Source organism: Sorex araneus, chromosome 5, assembly GCF_027595985.1.
Source record: "Sorex araneus isolate mSorAra2 chromosome 5, mSorAra2.pri, whole genome shotgun sequence".
In the NCBI taxonomy this organism is placed as follows: domain Eukaryota; kingdom Metazoa; phylum Chordata; class Mammalia; order Eulipotyphla; family Soricidae; genus Sorex; species Sorex araneus.
This window is the reverse complement of record NC_073306.1, coordinates 57,668,900-57,687,395: the sequence shown is the minus strand read 5'-3', so window position 1 is coordinate 57,687,395 and position 18,496 is coordinate 57,668,900. Positions and strand designations below refer to the sequence as shown.

Below are 18,496 nucleotides of genomic sequence, written 5' to 3'. Positions count from 1 at the left end.
AGGGAGAGCAAAGGTTAGAACCCAAAATGTAAGGCGAACCCAGGCTCAAGAGAACTTGTAATCATCTACAGTTTATTTTTAAAGAACATTGCAATACTTGGGGAGCCAGAGAAAAATAGTACAGAGGCTAAGGAGCTTGCCTTGCTTGCAGCTGAGTCCAGTTAGATCCCAGTACCATATATGGCCCCCTGAGCACTGCCAGTAGTGAGCCTTGAGCACAGAGCTAGGAATAAGGCCTGAGCACCACTGGTATATGTATGTGTGTGTGTGTGTGTATATATATATGTATATATATACACATGTATATGTATGTGTATGTTTACATACACACACAATCTGGGAAAATGAGTTGTTTTTAAAACCTCACAGATTCCAGCTATCCAGACTCCCTGCTCCAGACCTGCTGACTGAAGAGAGTAGCTGGTTTGTCTGAAGCTAGATTTATCTAGAGAAAATCCGGTGGTTCTCCAGTGGGGGACCCTGCCTCCCAGGGGAAAAGTGGCAACATCCAAAGACCTTTCAGTCAGCACGACTCGAACTGTGCCATGGCATCCAGTGGGTAAAGGCTCTACAGACACCAGCAGTGCCAGGCTGGCCAGAGCAAAGAGTGGCCCCAGAGTCCGGGGGCTGGGGCTGAGGCGCTCTGTGCAAGACAATGCTCCACTCCTCTTCTTCCTCCATCGCTGGGATGCCACGAAAGGCCTGTGGCAGCCCCACCGGGTACAAGCAGACCCTCCACGGGCTCCGAATCCATCAGAGAGCAAAATAGCAATTTTTGGCATTTGCTCAATTGTGGGGACATCCCGCCTCCCACGGCCTAAAATAGGAAGGTCTGGGGTAGAAGAAACGCAGGCAGGTGGAGGATCCTGGCCTCATTTTGTTTTAAAGAAAAGTCTTTTCCGGAGGAAATTGAAACAGCCAGGAATCTGTTTGTAAACCCCTTTCTCCGACACAGCATCTGCGACCTGTGGACACAGAATGGGGGTGTCAGTGAGTTCTCCTGACTACAGGGAGACGTCCAGAGAGGGGCTGGCCCTGGGAGCAGTAAGACCAAAAGAGGCAAAAGTTCCAACCACAGCCCCCCTCAAAGGGAAGAGTAAAAAGAGCAGCATCTCGACTTCAGCCTTGGAAAGTTCCAAATTTCAGGGGCTGAAGCCTGCCTTGACAGGCTTACACACACACACACACACACACACACACACACACACACACACACACACACACACACACACACACCTGACCCCGACTGGATCCCCGAAATTCCATAAAGTCCCCCGAAGCGCACCAGGAGTGATTCCTGAGCTCAGAGCCAGGAGTGGGCCCTGAGGATTGCCAGGTGTTGCCCCAAAACAAACAACAACAAAGAAAATTCCAAATTTCAAAATTCCCAAATTCATAAGCTTCATGTTTGATGAAAAGGTTTTTGGAGAAAAGCTGAGAGTCCCCAGGGTGCTGCTTAACCCTGAAGGGGACCCCTCAACCCCACAGCACAGGGCCCCAGACAGCTGCGGAGGCTCACTTGCCCAGGGACATGGCAGGCTGGCGCCCCCTGGAGGTGTGCTGTGTGTGAGCACTTGCTTTCCGCTCCTCCCCCTGCTCTGCCGACCAGAGAGGCGCGGCTCCCTGAGGAAGGAGCAGGGCCAGTGCCCACAAGTCCTTCCTCGGCACTAAACACCTGAGCAGCGTAAAAAAGGCCCGTGCAGAGGCCCCTGGAAGAACACTGGCAGGGCAGCAAGGGACGGCAGGACCTTCCCAGGCCTTCTTTCTGCTGCCTTCGCCAGGCCCACCCAGGAAGGGGATGTGCTAACAGGATTCTTGGTTCTTGAGGGTCAAGAACGGAAGACTTGGGGCTGGAGAGATAGCACAGCGGGTAGGGCATTTGCCTCGCACGCGGCCGACCCGGGTTTGATTCCCAGAATCCCACATGGTCCCCCGAGCACCGCCACGAGTTAATTCCTGAGTGCAGAGCCAGGAGTGACCCCTGAGCATCGCTGGGTGTGACCCAAAAAGCAAAAAGACAAAACAAAAAACAGAAGACTAGGAACAGGAGAGATAACGCCAGGATAAGGCACTGGCACACAGCTGACTCCAGTTCAGTCCTTGAAACTCCACATAGTCCCCTGAGCGTCATCCATGAACACAGAGGCAAGAGTAAGCCCCAAGCACCATTAAATGTGATCCCCCACACACCTCCCCCCACACACACATACACACAAAGAGTAAAAGACCGCACAGTGGTGAGTGGGGGGTGGGCAGAGCCAGGCCCTGCAGGCTGTTTTCTGGGATGCCATCCTCTGACCGTGGAGCCTTCCCTACCCTGCTACCACCGGGTGAGTGTTGGGGCCAGGCTAGGGAGCACATACCCCCGGGGGCCTCAGGGAGTAGGATGCAGCCCTCTGGGTCCAGGCCCAGGGACGCTGGCGACAATTACATCTTGCCTTCAGTGAAGCAAAAGCACTGGCTGCCCCGGGAGACGCAGATGCCGACAAGAGGTGTCTCGCCCCTCATGCCTCTCTGCGCATGGGCCCACCCGCCGGCACCCCAGCCCGCAGAGGACAGTGCTCACCCGGAGCAGGAGCGTCTGCAGGTCTTCCAAGGGCGCCCACTGCTCAAAGACGCTGTCCAGGGTCTCCACGTACCAGGACCCGCTCCTGGTGTTCCTCCAGGAGACGAAGCCTGGGGAAGGAGAAAGGCCACACTGACCCGGGGAGCCGCAGCCGGCCCGACTCCGACCACTCACGCCCCCGAGAGGAGGCAGCCACTGCCCTGTCCCACCCTTGACCTGACCCAGCGCGCCTCCACCTCCCAAGGGGGCTTTCCCAAACGGAAAACTGAGGCCCAGAGAAGCCAAGTGACTGGCGCAAGAGAGGAAATGTGGGGTGGGATGCCTCAGAGCGCCTGGGAACAGACCAAGCATGCGGGAGCTCTGGGCTCCATCCCTGGCACCTCATGGCCCCCCACGAGCAGCACTGCTGGCTGTGGGGGCCCCCAGGGAAAAAACAAGGAAGGAAATGAACACTGGTCATACCTGCCAGGTGCCAGTGATGACGACCCCTGCTACCTGCTAACCCCCATGATGACCCCTAAGATAACTTCTCACTTTAAAGAAGGGAGAAGAATGAGTGGGGCAGAGGGGGAATCTGGGGAGCATACAAATATGAGGAATGGGGGGTGCCGAGAGATAGTAAAGCTGGGAGGGCATTTGCATTGTACACGGCTGACCCGGTTCGATCCCCAGCATCTCATATGGTCCCCTGAGCACTGCCAGGAGTAATTTCTGAGTGCAGAGCCAAGAGTAACGCCTGTGCATCCCCAGGAAAGCCAATATATATGTATATGTGTGTGTGTATATATATATATATATATATATATATATATATATATATATGCATGCATCAGCATCAGCATCATCCCACTGATCATCGAATTTCTCGAGCGGTCTCAGTAATGTCTCTATTCGTCCAAGCCCTGAGATTTTAGAAGCCTCTCTCTACTTGTCCTTCCAACAATGCCATACTGGAGGCTCTTTCAGGGTCAGAGGAATGAGACTCAGCTTGTTACTGGTTTTGGCATATTCATACACAATGGAGACCTTGCGAGGCTCTCCCATGTGGGCAGGAAGCTCCCAGTAGTTTGCCAGGTTCTCCCAGAGGGAGAAGTAGGCTATAAGATATTGCGTGGCCTCGAAGTGACCGTGCACTTCCGGGAGCTTGCTTTTTAAGTCTCTGGATATATGTATGCATATATGTGTGTGTATACATATATATATATATATATATCGACCAAAAGCTTATATTCGTTAGACTGGGAACACCTGTAAAGGCTATTAGAGGCCGCCCCAAAAGCCTCCATCCCTCTCGGAGAGCCTGGCAAGCTACTGAGAGTATTCTGCCCGCATGGTAGAGCCTGGCAAGCTACCCGTGGCATATTTGATATGTCAAAAACAGTAACAATGATGGTCCTCATTCTCCTGATCCTGAAAGAGCCCCCAATACAACATTGGGCTACACTAGCATATGACAGGGACGAATGGAGACATTACTGGCGCCCGCTCAAGCAAACTGATGAACAACAGGATGACAGTGATACAGTGATATGTATGTATGTATATATATGCATATATATATATATATATATTTATGAGGAATGGGGACAGCCGAAAGTCTGCATCCTGGGTGCCTTGTACTTCCGAGGCTCAGAGAGGTGGGGTAACTTGCTCAGGGTCACACAGAAGGTGGGATGGAGAAGCTAGACTCCCAGCCGGTACTTTGGCTCAGGACATGGCAGCCCCTCGGTGGCCGGGAGGTGAAGCTCCCCCAGACACTCACCTGGGAAGGTGGAGTAGGACACAAAGATGTCGCTGGGCGTGGGCAAACTGGACACGGCATCGGGCTGGTCGAAGGTCCCTGCGTCGTCCTGGAATGGGGCAGCATCGGCCTCAGAGTCACCACCAGGGGATCTGTCTTCGGGGGACGTGGAGTCCACATGGAACCCATAGTCTTTCTGCTCTGCAGGGGAAAGAAACAGACCCCACTGGTCACAGGGACTCACTGGGCAGAGCCCCAGCTCAGGCTTCTCGGGGCCCCCAACCCGTCCCCACACTGAGACGGGCTGATTCCTTCGGGAGTCAGGGCCCCGTGCTGGACACACAGGGGCAGCAAACAGAAACGGAGGCTTCAGGTGTTGGTTTTCCTGTGGTGAAATTTTTGTTTTATTTTATTTTATTTTGTTTTATGGGTCACACTCGGCGATGCACAGGGGTTACTCCTGGCTCTACACCCAGGAATTACTCCTGGCGGTGCTCAGGGGACCATATGGGATGCTGGGAATCAAACCCGGGTCGGCCACGTGCAAGGCAAATGCCCTGCCCGCTGTGCTATCGCTCCAGCCCCTGTGATAAAATTTTTATAGGTTCATTGAATAAAAATTGGTGCGGGGAGGGATGGAGACACTCATAGAGATATTTTTAAAAAGTTCTAGAAAGGTCTATGAGAATTAACAATGGGCGTTCAAACAAAACCATGTACACACATCTCAAAGCATTATTTAAAAAAGGCAAAAGACAGATACGACCGAGTGTCCAGCCAGTGAGCGGGTAAAAAGGATGCTGCATCCAGCAGAACGTTACCCAGGCTCAGAAAGCTATGAAGTACCAAGACGTAACAGCATGGTGAGGCCTTGGAAACACGATCAATGAGAGAAGCCAGACACCGGGCCTGGGCAGACAGAGGATGGAGTCTATACCTTACACACACAAGACCCCGAGTTCGACACCTGTAGCACTGCAGCCGGTCCTCAAGCACCGCCAGGCCCAGCCCCAGGGGCCCTCAAACCACTGAACCCTGAAACCACCTGGCCTGGGTGGACGAATATTGCCCAGGAGTGACCCCCCAGGATGTCTGAGCTTGCATGGAAGCCCCTCCCTATCCTTGCCCCTCCAAAAAAAAAATTGGAAAGGAAAAAAAGTCACCTCATAGGATTTTATTTATATAAGATAGTAGCCAAGAGAGGGAAATCCAAAGAGGAGAAAGTAGATGCGTTGTTGCCTTCTTCTGACATGGTCCCTGCTGAACTTGTTTCCTTCGTGTCCCCCACAACCCCTTCCAACCAGCTAGTTTCAACACCCATTGACTTGATTTTGACCTGTAGCACCCCTGGAATATCCTGGGTATATCCACGGGAGGGGGTCAGATAACCCCCAGGTGAGAAACACCTGTTTCCACTGACTAGAAAAATTCTTCTGGCTTTGATGGGCCAGGTGGAAGATGGTCTAGGGAGAAAGTAACATAGCAAGGAACTGTGGCCACACATTCAGTTCTATCTAAGGTAGGCAGACGATGACTAGATGGCAGATAAAGTGTGTATGAGTGGGGGCTGGAGAGATAGCACAGCGGGTAGGGCGTTTGCCTTGCACGAGGCCGACCCGGGTTCAAATCCCAGCATCCCATATGGTCCCCTGAGCACCGCCAGGGGTAATTCCTGAGTGCAGAGCCAGGAGTAACCCCTGTGCATCGCCAGGTGTGACCCAAAAAGCAAAAAAAAAAAAAAGTGTGTATGTGTGTGTGTGTAAGTGCATGTGTGTGAGTGTGTGTGTGAGTGTGTGGGGTATGTGTGTGGGTGTGTGTGGGGTGTGTGAATGTGTTTGTGTATGTAAGTGTATGTGTGTGTGCGTGAGTGTGTGTGAGTGTGTGTAAGTTTATGTGTGTGTTTGTAAGTGTGTGTATTTCTGAATGTATGTGTAGGTGTGATGTGTGTGAATGTGAGTGTGTGTGTAAGTGTATGTGTATGTGAGTGTATATGTGTGTGGGTGTGTGAATGTGTGTGTATGTAAGTGTATGTGTGTGTGAGTGTGGGTGTGAGTGTGTGTATGTTTATGTGTGTGTGTATGAGTGTTTGTGAATGTGTGTATTTGTGAATGTATATGTGGGTGTGTGTGTGAATCTGTGTGTATGTAAGTGTATGTGTGTGTGAGTGTGGGTGTGAGTGTGTGTATGTTTATGTGTGTGTGTATGAGTGTTTGTGAATGTGTGTATTTGTGAATGTATATGTGGGTGTGTGTGTGAATCTGTGTGAGTGTATGTGAGCATGTGTGTGTGAGTGTGTATAAGTGTGTGTGTGAGTGTGTGAGGGCTGGAGCGATAGCACATCGGGTAGGGCATTTGCCTTGCACGCAGCCGACCCGGGTTCTAATCCCAGCATCCCATATGGTCCCCTGAGCACCGCCGGGGTAATTCCTGAGTGCAGAGCCAGGAGTAACCCCGGGTGTGACCCAAAAACCAAAAAATAATAATAATAATAAGTGTGTGTGTGAGTGTGTACCAGTGTGTGTGGGTGTGGGGGTGTCTGTGTGTATGAGCATGTGTGTGTGTGTGTCTGTGTGTGTGTGTGTGTGTGCGCGCACGTGCACGTGTGTGAACAGAGACCGAAATCTGGAAGGAATCTCATAATGTTAACAGAACTATCTCCAGGTCCCCAAGGTGGCTCAGGGGGCTAGAACCCAGGCCTTGCACACAGCATCCCTGGGTTTGATCCCAGAGCACCACACTGGGAGCATTCCAGGTCCCCACCTGGTGAAGCTCCCCAACGTGAAAAAGAACAGGGATGGACAGAGTTTTCACTCTCTAGGCTTTCCACACCTCTGACGTCTTTTCTCCGTTGTTTTTCAGTGAAGGTGACCTACTTTCAGCGCTCCTGCGTTTACCGGCCAGTATCCCGAACACTGGCCCTTTTGTGACTGGGTGCTCCGCAAGAGCTCGTTTGCAGTATCTTCCCTGTTGCATATGAAATATCAACACGGCTCAAAACAGAACAAAATAAGGCCCAGTCACGTGTCAGCACTCTGAGAGGCAGAGCTCACAGGTGGCAGACGGCTGTCTGTCTCCAGTCTTTCCTTTTACTTTTTGATTTGGGGGCCACACACCCAGTGGTGCTCAGGGTTTACTCCTGGCTCTGCACTCAGGAATCACTCCTGGCAGTGCTCGGGGTAACAGACTGGGTGCCAGGAATCGAACCCGGATCAGTCACATACAAGCCAATTTTTCTGCCTACTGTACTATCTCTGCAACCATAACAGTGCCACTGGGGCCCCGTGGTGCTGGGGGCCACCAGGCAGGGCCACCCCAGCAATGCTCGGGGCCACGTGGTATCCCAGATCCAACTCAGCTCCTTGGGCATTCAAGGCCCCTGATCTTTGAGGTACTGCCCACCACCGAGCCTTCTCTATGTCTTGGTGGTGGTGGTGGGGGGGGGGGGGGGGTTTGGGGGTCATAGTGCTCTAAGGCCACATCCAGTTTGGAGCTTGGGAAGGAGTTTGGAGTTTGGAGTTTGGAGTTTGGGAAGGAAACCAAGCAGGAGAGAGAGGAGCAGGGCGCAGGTGCGGGGTCCCCTGAGCGGGGCTGGTGGGAACCCAGGGAGGGACAGTGGGGACAAGAGAAAGTGCAGGTCAGATGGGAGGTCGTGGCTCCAACCCCGTGTCATCCTAACTCTACTCATGTGATGCCTCGGGCCTGGCCCTAAGCACTCCACATAGCATGCTCAGCTCTGTAATGATAGCTTCAGGAAGGGCGGGGTGACAGTTCAGAGGCTTAGGTGCATGATCGCACCACAGCCAATTTCCGTTCAATCCCAGGCACTGCCTGGGGTCCCCTGAGCACCACCAAGAGTGATCCTGAGCACAGAGCTAGGAGGAAGCCCTGAGCACTATTGGGGGGGGGTGGCCCAAACTCCTTTCAATCCCCTCTCCCCCCCCACACACAAAAAAAATTGGGGTAGAAGAGATAGATCAATGGATAGGGCATTAGTCTTGCATGCAGTCGACCCAGGTTTGAGCCCTGGCATCTCATATGGACCCTGGGCACAGCCAGGAGTAATTCCTGAGGGCAGAGCCAGGAGAAACCCCTGAGCGTCTTTGAGTATGCCCTCATACACACACACACACACACACACACACACACACACACACACACACACACACACACACCACTCCCCAAATAGCAAGACAAACTTCCCCCTAAGAATAAATGCACAGTGGAAGGAGGAGCTGTTCCTGCAGCTCTCAGACCCAGTACCACAGATGCACTGTTCTGCCTTCTGCCTTCTGTGCATGGTTTTGGGAAGCCTCAAGCGGGGTCGCCCCCGAATTCTCACTCCCCACTAGAGAACAGTCATCCTCGACAAGTCCAGCCAGCTGTCACTGCATCGCCTGACTCACTGCCACACCACCCCAAAGGCCCCAAATGGGACTTTCCACCCTGAGTCATCCCCTTCTACGGAGGGGGGTGGCTGACATCTCCGAGTTTGGGGTTTTCTATTGTTGTTGTTTTGGTACCACACCCAGTGTCTGCTCAGGAGTTACTTCTGGTTCTGCCCTCAGGGATCACACCTGCCAGTGCTCGAGGTAATCAGGGAATTGAACCCAGGTTGTCCACACACAGGGCAAATGCCCTACCTGCTGTACTATCACTCCAGCCCCACTATATCTCAGAGTTTTAAATGGCTTTAAATTGTTTCCCCCCCCCTTTATTTTTAAATTATGTTAGATTTTGATAGCAGTCAATTTATTGCAAGGGGAGAGTGAGAATCATATTTCCATTTTTAGGGACTCAAACTCCAGCCCTCCGCATACCAGTTATGTGCTTCTGCCCTTGGAGTTGTATCTCCAGCCTCAGAAGTGAATTCTTAAACACCGAAACAAGAACCACGCAAATGGAGGGCAGACATCAGATGCTGAGAGGAGGACTCCATTCCCACAGTCTGTTCTCAGCTGATGTGGCGCCCCCAGGTGGCAACACTGCCAAACACAAGGTCACACAGGCCCCTGGATTTGCAGGACCAGAACTTCACAGGTCTTCATGGCATTCCAGCTTTGCCGTCTGTCCCCTGGGAGTTATCTTTGCTTTTTCTTTCCTTTCCTTCCCATTCTTTCTTCCCTTCCTTCCTTCTTCCCTCCCTTCCTTCCTTCCTTCCTTCCTTCCTTCCTTCCTTCCTTCCTTCCTTCCTTCCTTCCTTCCTTCCTTCCTATAAGAGTCTTCATTACTTCAATTTTTCCTCACATGGATATTTTTACGTGAATCTCTTTCAAATTCAAATAAAGATACAACCATACTTATGAGTTCCGTGTCAGGCCGGAACCTGGCCTGACACTCAGAGAGCCACCCAGGGGGCCCCAGGGGGAACCTGCTAATGCAAGAGGAGCTGCGACAGCACCAGGGCCAGAAAATCCTGATTCCGAGCGAGGAAGAAGGGCTGTTTACGGAAGCTGTCTGCAGACCGTGGCAGTTAAGTTGTGACCAGAAAGGGCGGTTGATGAAGAACTGGTTGGGAGTCCAGGCAGAGGAAAGGTGGCCACCAAGTTAGCACCCGTATCATTGGGGGGGGGCAGGGAAGTGGGGACCAGGTGCCCTTGAGATGGTACTACGACCACAATTCTCTCGCTGCTGAGAATGGAAGAGGAATGGGCAGAGGAGCAGAAAACCAGCTCACTGGGGCTGGAGCGACAGCACAGCGGGTAGGGCATTAGCCTTGCACATGGCCGACCTGGGTTCGATTTCCAGCATCTCATATGATCCCCTGAGCACCGCCAGGAGTTATTCCTGAGTGCAGAGCCAGGGGTAACCCCTGTGCACCACCGGGTGTGACCCAAAAAGCAAAAAAGAAAAAAAGCGGGGCCAGAGCAATAGCACAGCGGGTAGGGCATTTGCCTTGCACACGGCCGACCCGGGTTCGATTCCCAGCATCCCATATGGTCCCCTGAGCACCGCCAGGAGTAATTCCTGAGTGCATGAGCCAGGAGTAACCCCTGTGCATTGCCGGGTGTGACTCAAAAAGAAAAAAAAATTAAGAAAGGAAAACCAGCTCACTGTGAGAGTGGGCATTCCCCGCGACCCTCACTTGAGATTCTCTTGTTCATTTCGGCCTTCCTTTAAATCACAGTAGAGAGAAGAACCCGTGGTGTCAGAGGAAGCACCTCGTTTGCCCACACGCCCTCCATGAGAAGGGAAAAGATGAGCAAAAAGGAACTTGTGCTTTACCAGAGCGATAGTACAGCAGTTAGAGCATTTGCCTCGCATATGGCAGAGCCAGGTTTGATCCCTGTCATCCCACATGGTTCCTGAGCACTGCCGGGAGTAATTCCTGAATGCATAACCAGAAATAAACCTTGAGCATTGCCGGATGTGGCCCAAAAAGCAAAAGAAAAGAAAAAAAAAGAAAGAAAGTACTTCTGCGGCCCCCTCTGCAGCAGTGCCTTGCTTTCCGCTTGCCATTATCCCTAGATCATGGTGCAGATGACAGGGCCACGGGGACCATGAAGTGACACTGAGTCCTCGGGCTTGAGAAGCAGAGAAGCGGAGGCCACATTTCCGGTAATGAAAGCCACCGGATACCACAGTAAGCGTGGCACGTGCACCGACTGGCATGTGTGCCGTTACAGTGCCTCTGAGCTGTGAGGTCACTACCCCACGTAGTGAGATGGCTCCTGGTGGGCTGGTCTGTGACTAGGTACACAGGGAATGAAGTTGCTGATCTGGGACCAAGCCACAGTTCTCAGCCACTCAAGGCCAAGTCACCAGCCTGGGTTCTGACAGCAGCTCTGTATTGCCCATCACACCCTGGGTTCCAGAGGGCAGAGATCCCATCTGTCCCCTACCCCCCACCGAACTCACAGCCAGGCGCTGCCTGTGCAAGCCAGACAGCTCTGGGATCTAACAGTGTCTACTTCTGCAGGAGATGAGGCCGACGGGCCAGGAAACAATGGAAGCCCCCACGTCAAGGCTCGGAGGGGACATCCGGGACATTAACCGGCACAAGGTTAATTTTTTTATTTTATCTTTCCTCCTTTCCCACTTTAAATAATGTAAAGATGAATCTGGGGTTCAGTTAAAAAAAGAACAAAGCTCTAAACAAGCCAAATGATCCTTAGAAATTAACAGAAATCAAAGTGAGGGAAAAAAATAGCTAGGAATGTCCAGTATTCGGTTCATTGGATTTGGTTCATTTGGTTCATTAACTATAATTTCAGTTAATTTTAGCCAGGGCCTTATTTTGTCCGGGATAGGGAGAGCAGTCTAATTTGGTGACCCTTGGCCTTTGCACGCCCGCGGGCCGGGACCTGCCCTGCTCACCGAACCAAGGTGGCAGACAGTGGCTTTCCACCTTTCTACATCTGCAGAATTTGGTACCAGTCTGTGGAGAGGTGGTTGAGGCACACTGGTTGAACTGACCAAGTTCAGGGCTTTGTTCCTGCCAAGCACCTGAAGCTGCTGTTGCCCCAAGTTAAGTGAGCCCCTGAAGCTACTCCTGTGAGGACGGAAGATTCCAGACTCTAAAAGGCGAGAGATGTGGGGCCAAAGCAATAGTCCAACTGGGAGGGCGCTTGCCTTGCACGTGGCTGACCAGGGCTTAATGCCCGGAATCCTATATGGTCCCCCAAGAATAGGCAGGAGTCTGTCCTGAGCAAAGCTAGGTGTGGTCCAAAAACCAAATAATTTTTAAATGAGGGGCCCGAGCAATAGTACAGTGGAGCGGGCATTTGCCTTGCATGCGGCGCACCCAGGTTCAATCCCCGGCATCCCATACAGTCTCCTGAGCACTGCCAGGAGTCATTCCTGAGTGAGAGCCAGGAATATCTCCTGAGTATTGTCAGGGATGGCCTCCACCAAAAAAAAAAAAAACCCAAAATCAAACAAAAATTAAATTAAAAATTAAAATAAACACATAACTAAAGGGCAGACAGCGCTAAGGCTGGCTCTAGGGCTGTCGCTCACATCCGTGCTGCTGTGACAGGCTGGAGGGACCCCTGTCCGGGGACACCGTGAAGAGCTGGAAGGAGAAGGGAGCAGGGGGGCACCACTGCACGGCAGCTGACCCCCTACCTACTTACCCCCGCCACAGGCTTGGAAGAAGAAGAGCTTGGGCTTCCCTCCCAAGCTGGGGCAGACAGCTCCGTTGAAGATGTTCACGATTCTCTCCACAGACAAAGAACACCCATCTGTACCGTAGACGGCCCCCGGGAACTGGCGGTGGCTAGCCTAGGAGGAGACGGAGAGTCCTGGTTACAAAACCCAGGGGCTGGGGCTGGGGCCGGGAGGAAGAGTTCAGTGGCTTAGAACTCCTGCCCTGCCCACAAGCGGTCACAGGCGCCACACCCACGGATCCCTGCCTGTGGCTGGCACAGTGACCCCCACAGCTCTGCCCTCTGAATCCTCCAAGCTCTGCCCAGGGCTGCCAACACCAGAGCTGCCCATGATTCCCGGCCACGCTGCAACCGGCACGTGCAAGCACGACTGAAGGGCGCCACCCTGGCGAGCCGCACCACAGAAAAGTGTGAGCAAAGGTAGCCAGGAGAGCCTCACTACTGCCTGGTGCGTGGTGGGTCCAGAGAGCAACCTGGCCTCCCAGAGATGCAAACAACACCAAGAATAGAGGGGAGGGAGAGAGCAGGGGGGACTTAAAAACCAGTAACAGGGCTGGAGCGATAGTAGTGTGGAGAGGGGGTTCCCAGCATCCTGTATGGTCCCCTGAGCACCGCCAGGACTAATTCCTGAGTGCAGAACCAGGAGTAACCCCTGAGCATGGCCAGGTGTGACCCCGAAAGACCTAAAAATAATAATAATAATAATAAATAAATAAAAATAAATAAATAAATAAAAATCAACAACAAGGGGGTTGGAGTGATAGCATAGCGGGTAGGGCGTTTGCATTGCACCCAGGTTCAAATCCCAGCATCCCGTATGGTCCCCCGAGCACCACCAGGAGTAATTCCTGAGTGCAGAGCCAGGAGTAACCCCTGTGCATCGCCGGGTATGACCCAAAAAGAAAAAAAAAAAAACTTTAACAAAATCAACAACAAAGACAGAGAGATCATGTCGGGCAGGGCACTTTGTCGTGCTCACAGCCAACTCAGGTTTGATTGCTGGCATCACATATGGTCCCCCAAGAATGGTCAGGAGGTGACCCCTGAGCACAAAGCCAGGAGTGACCTCTAAGAACTCAAAACAAAACGAACATGAAAACGATCAACACGTTGGGGAAGGAATCCCAAGGACTTTTGTGGAGTTTTGTGGGGGCCCTGAAGCATGACGCCAATGTGGGCAGAAAAGGGCTCACGGGTGGTCCGCATGAACCCTGTCTGGGTCCCAGCGTGCACGGGCCTCCAGGCTGAGGGAGCCGCACAGCCAGTGGGGCTTCCTCCGTGGCTGCCAAAGGGCGGCTCCTGGACTGGCAACAGCAGCGGCAGCAGCTGAGAGCTTACAAGACGTGCAAATTGCTCAGTTCCCCTCCCCTGCCCCCCTAATCCCGCACCTTCACCCCAGAGACCTCCTAAATCAGGGGTCCTGAGAAGGGGGCTAAGCAAGCTCCTCCTCTGGGTGCCTGGTGCAGAAAAACACTGAGAACGCTCAAGCTCAGAGCTCCCTAAAGTGGGGGGTAGTCATCTGGGGGCTAGGCATGGGACTGGATAAATGGGAGGGGAAAAGTTAGAAGCTTGGGTGCAGGTGGAAGGCACTTTGTCCACTTAAAGAAGGTAGATTCCAGGCGGGTGGGGCGGTGGCAACTCCGAGGTTTTGTTTTGTTTTGTTTTTTCTAGAAGGCTGTTAGGAAGAATGAGTGTGGCACCTCTGTAGACACTTGATGGTCTGGGGATCCTGTTCAGGGGAGGTTCTGAACGGAAGGTTCTGGGGAGGGGACTGAGTCTTCATTCTCCCACCTGCCCGGAGCGGCCTGTGCTGTCTGTCCAGGACACGGGGCCATGCCCCTGCCCTGTGACCATGCAGAGCTGCACTCTTGGAGGGCGCTGTCTGGACGCCCGGCCCTTAGTGGCTTTTCAGGAGAAGCTAGACTCCCACTCCCGGTGTGCGAACTGCCAATACTAAAGGCACAGCAGAAGCCACCAGGCATTCCAGGCCCCTCAGTGGGTTGCTCCAACCTGCCTAAGCCCTCAATTTAAAAGGCTAAGGAGGGGGGCTGGAGTGATAGCACAGCGGGTAGGGCGTTTGCCTTGCACACAGCCGACCTGGGTTCGAATCCCAGCATCCCATATGGTCCCCTGAGCACCACCAGGGGTGATTCCTGAGTGCATGAGCCAGGAGTGACCCCTGTGCATCGCCGGGTGTGACCCAAAAAGCAAAAAAAAATAAAAAATAAAAAAAATAAATAAAAGGCTAAGGAGGGGCTGGAGCGATAGCACATTGGGTGGAGCATTTGCCTTGCACGTGGCCAACCCAGGTTCAATTCCCAGCATCCCATATGGTCCCCCAGCATTCCTGAGTGCATGAGCCAGGAGTAACCCCTGTGCATCACTGGGTGTGACCCAAAAAGCAAATAAATAAATAAATAAATAAATAATGAGGAAACTGGAGGGGGGGGCGGGCAGAGGGGCAGAGAGATAGCACAGGGGGTAGGGGGCACTTGCCTTGCCTGCAGCTGACCTGGGTTCGATCCCCTGCATCCCATATGGTCCCCTGAACTGCACCAGCAGTAATTCCTGAGTGAGTGCAGAGCCAGGAGTAACCCCTGAGTATCACCCGGCATGGCCCCCAAACTGGAAGAAAAAAAGGTGGGGAAACCGAGGCACACAAAGGGGCTTGAGGACCATATCACAGCCGTGCCCTTGGTGGGTGCCAGGGCCTGCACTTGCGGTCAGCGGTCAGTGGTCAGGAGGGAGGTGGGAACCGGGAGTGCTGGCCTGCTCTGAGCAGTCTGGCTGCTTCTGCTTCTCCCAGCCCACTCCTCCCAGGAGCACCACCTTGCCCGGGAGGAGCAGCCAACTCCCGAGAAGACCAGATGGCCCCTGAGAAAACAATGGGAGGAGGACAGGGGGCCCCTGCGCTCCTTCAGCAAAGCCCAGTGTTTGGCCAGAGGAAGCAGCAGAGTCCCGCCCGCCCTGCCAGGCCCCAGGCCGCCTACCTGACAGCCGTGAGAGAGGACAGCCACTGCGCAGCAGTCCAGAGCTCGGTGGTCGCGCTGCGCCAGCTCCATCAACGCCAGCTCCATCTGCTGCAGGTGAGCCAGAATATGGAGAGTCAGGGCCCCCTGCACGGTCAGCCCCCCGCCCCCACGGCCCCCGGACACTGCAGCTTCCCTTTCTCTCCCCTCACATCTTTCTAATTCATTCAATAAAAACTACCTTCTTGCTTCACTAAAAAAAAATAAAATAAAAATAGAAGAAAGAAATTATGATTGTCTTCTACGTTTGAACATAAATCAGCATTTAAATTCAATGACGTTGCTATTTTAAGTTAGCATTGATATTGTGAAAATGAGATTCAAATTTTGTTTCTTAATGTTCATTCCTTACTGAAAGATAATTAAGGAACTATGCATCGTTCAGGGGAACGTCAGTGAGCTCTATGGGTGCACTGTATTTGCACACACATTTGGACATATTCTGAATTGTAGGCTTATTCACTTTTGCTTTTTTTTGTTGTCCAGGGCAAGATTTCCTGTTCTTAAGACATGGTTGTTTATATGTGAAGCGTCTCTTGTTATTGCCTCATTTTTGTTGCTTTTGTTAATGACAGGGCTCAGGGGCCAAGCCCCGCACTGTGGAGTCAGGTGTGTGGGCCTAAAGGTGCAGGGCTCAGGCCAGGGGTGCAGTACTGCTACCCACAGGGGAACTGGGGGCCACCAGGACCCCCGCCACAACACTCAGGGGGCCACGGGGCCTGGAGGATTGAGCAGGGGAGCCAGTGCCCTGCAGCCCTTTGAGCTCCCTGCCCTGCCCCAGCTGCGACTATCTTTGGGGCAAAGGTGCTGAGCTTCGGCATGGAGCACTTAGCCCTATAATCTAGAGCCCCACTTCTTAAACTGTGTGCGGGGAGGGGGGGGAGGGCCGGAGCGATAGCACAGCGGGTAGGGCGTTTGCCTTGCACGCGGCCGACCCGGGTTCGATCCCCGGCATCCTATATGGTCCCCCAAGCACCGCCAGGAGTAATTCCTGAGTGCAAAGCCAGGAGTAACCCCTGAGCATCGCTGGGTGTGACCCAAAAAGAAAAAAAAAAAAAAAACAACTGTGTGCGGGGACCCCTGGATGTCACTGTAGGCAATACATTTGCTTAAAAATAAACATGGAGCCTGAGTGATAGGAGTGAGAGTACAGCGGAGAGGGCATTTGTTTTGCATGAAGCGAACCCAGGTTAGATCCCCAGCATCCCATATGGTCTCCTGAGCACCACCAGGCATCATTCCTGGGTGCAGAGCCAGGAGTAACCCCTGAGCATCACTGGGTGTGACCCAAAAAGCAAAAATTTTTAAAAAAGCAAGATCTGTAGTCAGTCAGGGCTGGAGCAACAGCACAGTAGGTTGGGTGCTTGCCTTGCACACAGCCCAGTCAGGTTTGATCCTCAGCATCCCATATGGTCATCCGAGCGCAACAGGAGTAATACCTGAGTACAGAGCCAGGAATAACCCCTGAGCACTGACAAGTGTGGTTAAAAAAAAAAAAAAAGATTTGTTGGGGGCTGAGAAACACCAGCTCCCAATGCAGTATTCACCCGAGGGAGCAACCAGCTTCAAAATACAGCACCCAGGGGCCAATGTGGTAGTACTGCGTGTGGGGCGCTTGCTGTGTACACCGAAGACCTGGGTTTAATCCCTGGCACCACATACAGTCCTCCAGGTCTTGCCAGGGGTGATCCCTGAGCACAGATCCCAGAGTAAAAGAAAAAGATTTGTACTGCAGGTAGAGCACTTACCTTGCATGCAATTGATCCCCAGCATCACATATGGTCCCGAAACACAACTAGGAATAATTTCTAAGTGCAAAGCCAGAAGCTGCACCTGAGCATCACCAGGTATGGGACCGCACCCCAGCAAAAAAAAAAATATATATATATATATATATGTTAATAAATGCTTGGTTCCTATATCTATTTATAGCCTAAGGGTTATAACTGAATTTCTTGAATGAAAAGGGGTTCCAAGTGGCAAAAAAGATTAAAGAGGGGGCTGGGGAGATAGCACAGCAGGTAGGGTGTTTGCCTTGCACGCGGCCGACCTAGGTACAATTCCCAGCATCCCATATGGTCCACCAAGCACCGCCACGAGTAATTCCTGAGCCAGGAGTAACCCTTGTACATCGCCTGGTGTGACCCAAAAAGAAAAAAAAAAAGATTAAAGAGCCGGACCTTGGCTGTGAGGTCACACTTCACGTCCACTTGGAAACACAGCCAGTCGAAGCGTCTGCGTAGCTTCTCACAGTCGATGTTGGAGCCAGCGCGGGTTTGGAGCCGGGACTCCGGGAGGAAGTTCACGTTGTTGATGATGAGGCAGTGGCCGCATGGGTCTGCATTCAGCACATAGACCTGTGAGAGCACAGGGGCCCATCAGCCCAGGCTCACTGCACTCCAGAGACAACTAGAATTTCTTGGCTTGCAGCTGAGCTCCTGCAGAGACAAGGTCTATCTAGCAGCCCTCGGCGGGGCGGGGCAGAGGCGGCAGATTGCAAGCCAGACCGGGCTGAGCACGAACTGTGCAGTGTAGAAATAGCTCAGCCTGCACCAAATCACCAGCCCCCGGCATGGTATTCACCCGCCGCTGGAGCGGCCAGCTTCAAAATACAGCACCCAGAGGCCAAAGTCGAAGTACAGTGAAGTAGGGTGCTTGCCTTGCATGCCACCAACCCAGGTTCAATCCCTGGAACCCCCATAGGATCCCCCAAGCCATGTTAGGAGTGATCCCTGAGCACAGAGCCAGGAGTGAGCCCTGAGCACCACAGGGTGTGGCCAAAAAAGCATCCAGAGAACTTTCACCCCAGAGGACCTCCCAGGTAAGGGGCACTCTCTCTCTGGAATGCCTGGGAGCTGTGTGGACTCCGTCGTCAGACTCACACCCAGGCCTCGCACAGAGCATCTGAGGGCACCGATGTTTCCCTGCTAACTTTCCCTGCAGCCTTTGGCTCACGGTACTTCACACTACACCCACAGGCCAGCATTTTGCTGTGACAGGGCTCTGTGCGGCCAACAGCTGCAAAGTGAGAGAGCCACACGAGTGACCTGCTCCC

The 18,496-nt window shown here is 52.8% G+C and overlaps 1 protein-coding gene across 2 annotated transcripts in view; it reads right to left on the bottom strand.

Moving 5' to 3' along the window:
* Positions 1 to 50: 50 nt before the first annotated feature.
* The window catches only part of CASP9 (caspase 9), a 29,650-nt gene continuing 11,204 nt past the window's right edge, over positions 51 to 18,496 (bottom strand). For both annotated transcript variants that reach the window (XM_055138833.1, XM_004603653.2), the window contains exons 4-9: positions 17,622 to 17,798; positions 15,403 to 15,492; positions 12,380 to 12,527; positions 4,329 to 4,508; positions 2,567 to 2,676; positions 51 to 965 (exon numbers count right to left, since the gene is read on the bottom strand). In XM_055138833.1, the coding sequence (XP_054994808.1) occupies positions 873 to 965; positions 2,567 to 2,676; positions 4,329 to 4,508; positions 12,380 to 12,527; positions 15,403 to 15,492; positions 17,622 to 17,798 (798 nt within the window). In that variant the 3' untranslated portion in view covers positions 51 to 872. The remainder of the gene's footprint in view (positions 966 to 2,566; positions 2,677 to 4,328; positions 4,509 to 12,379; positions 12,528 to 15,402; positions 15,493 to 17,621; positions 17,799 to 18,496) is intronic.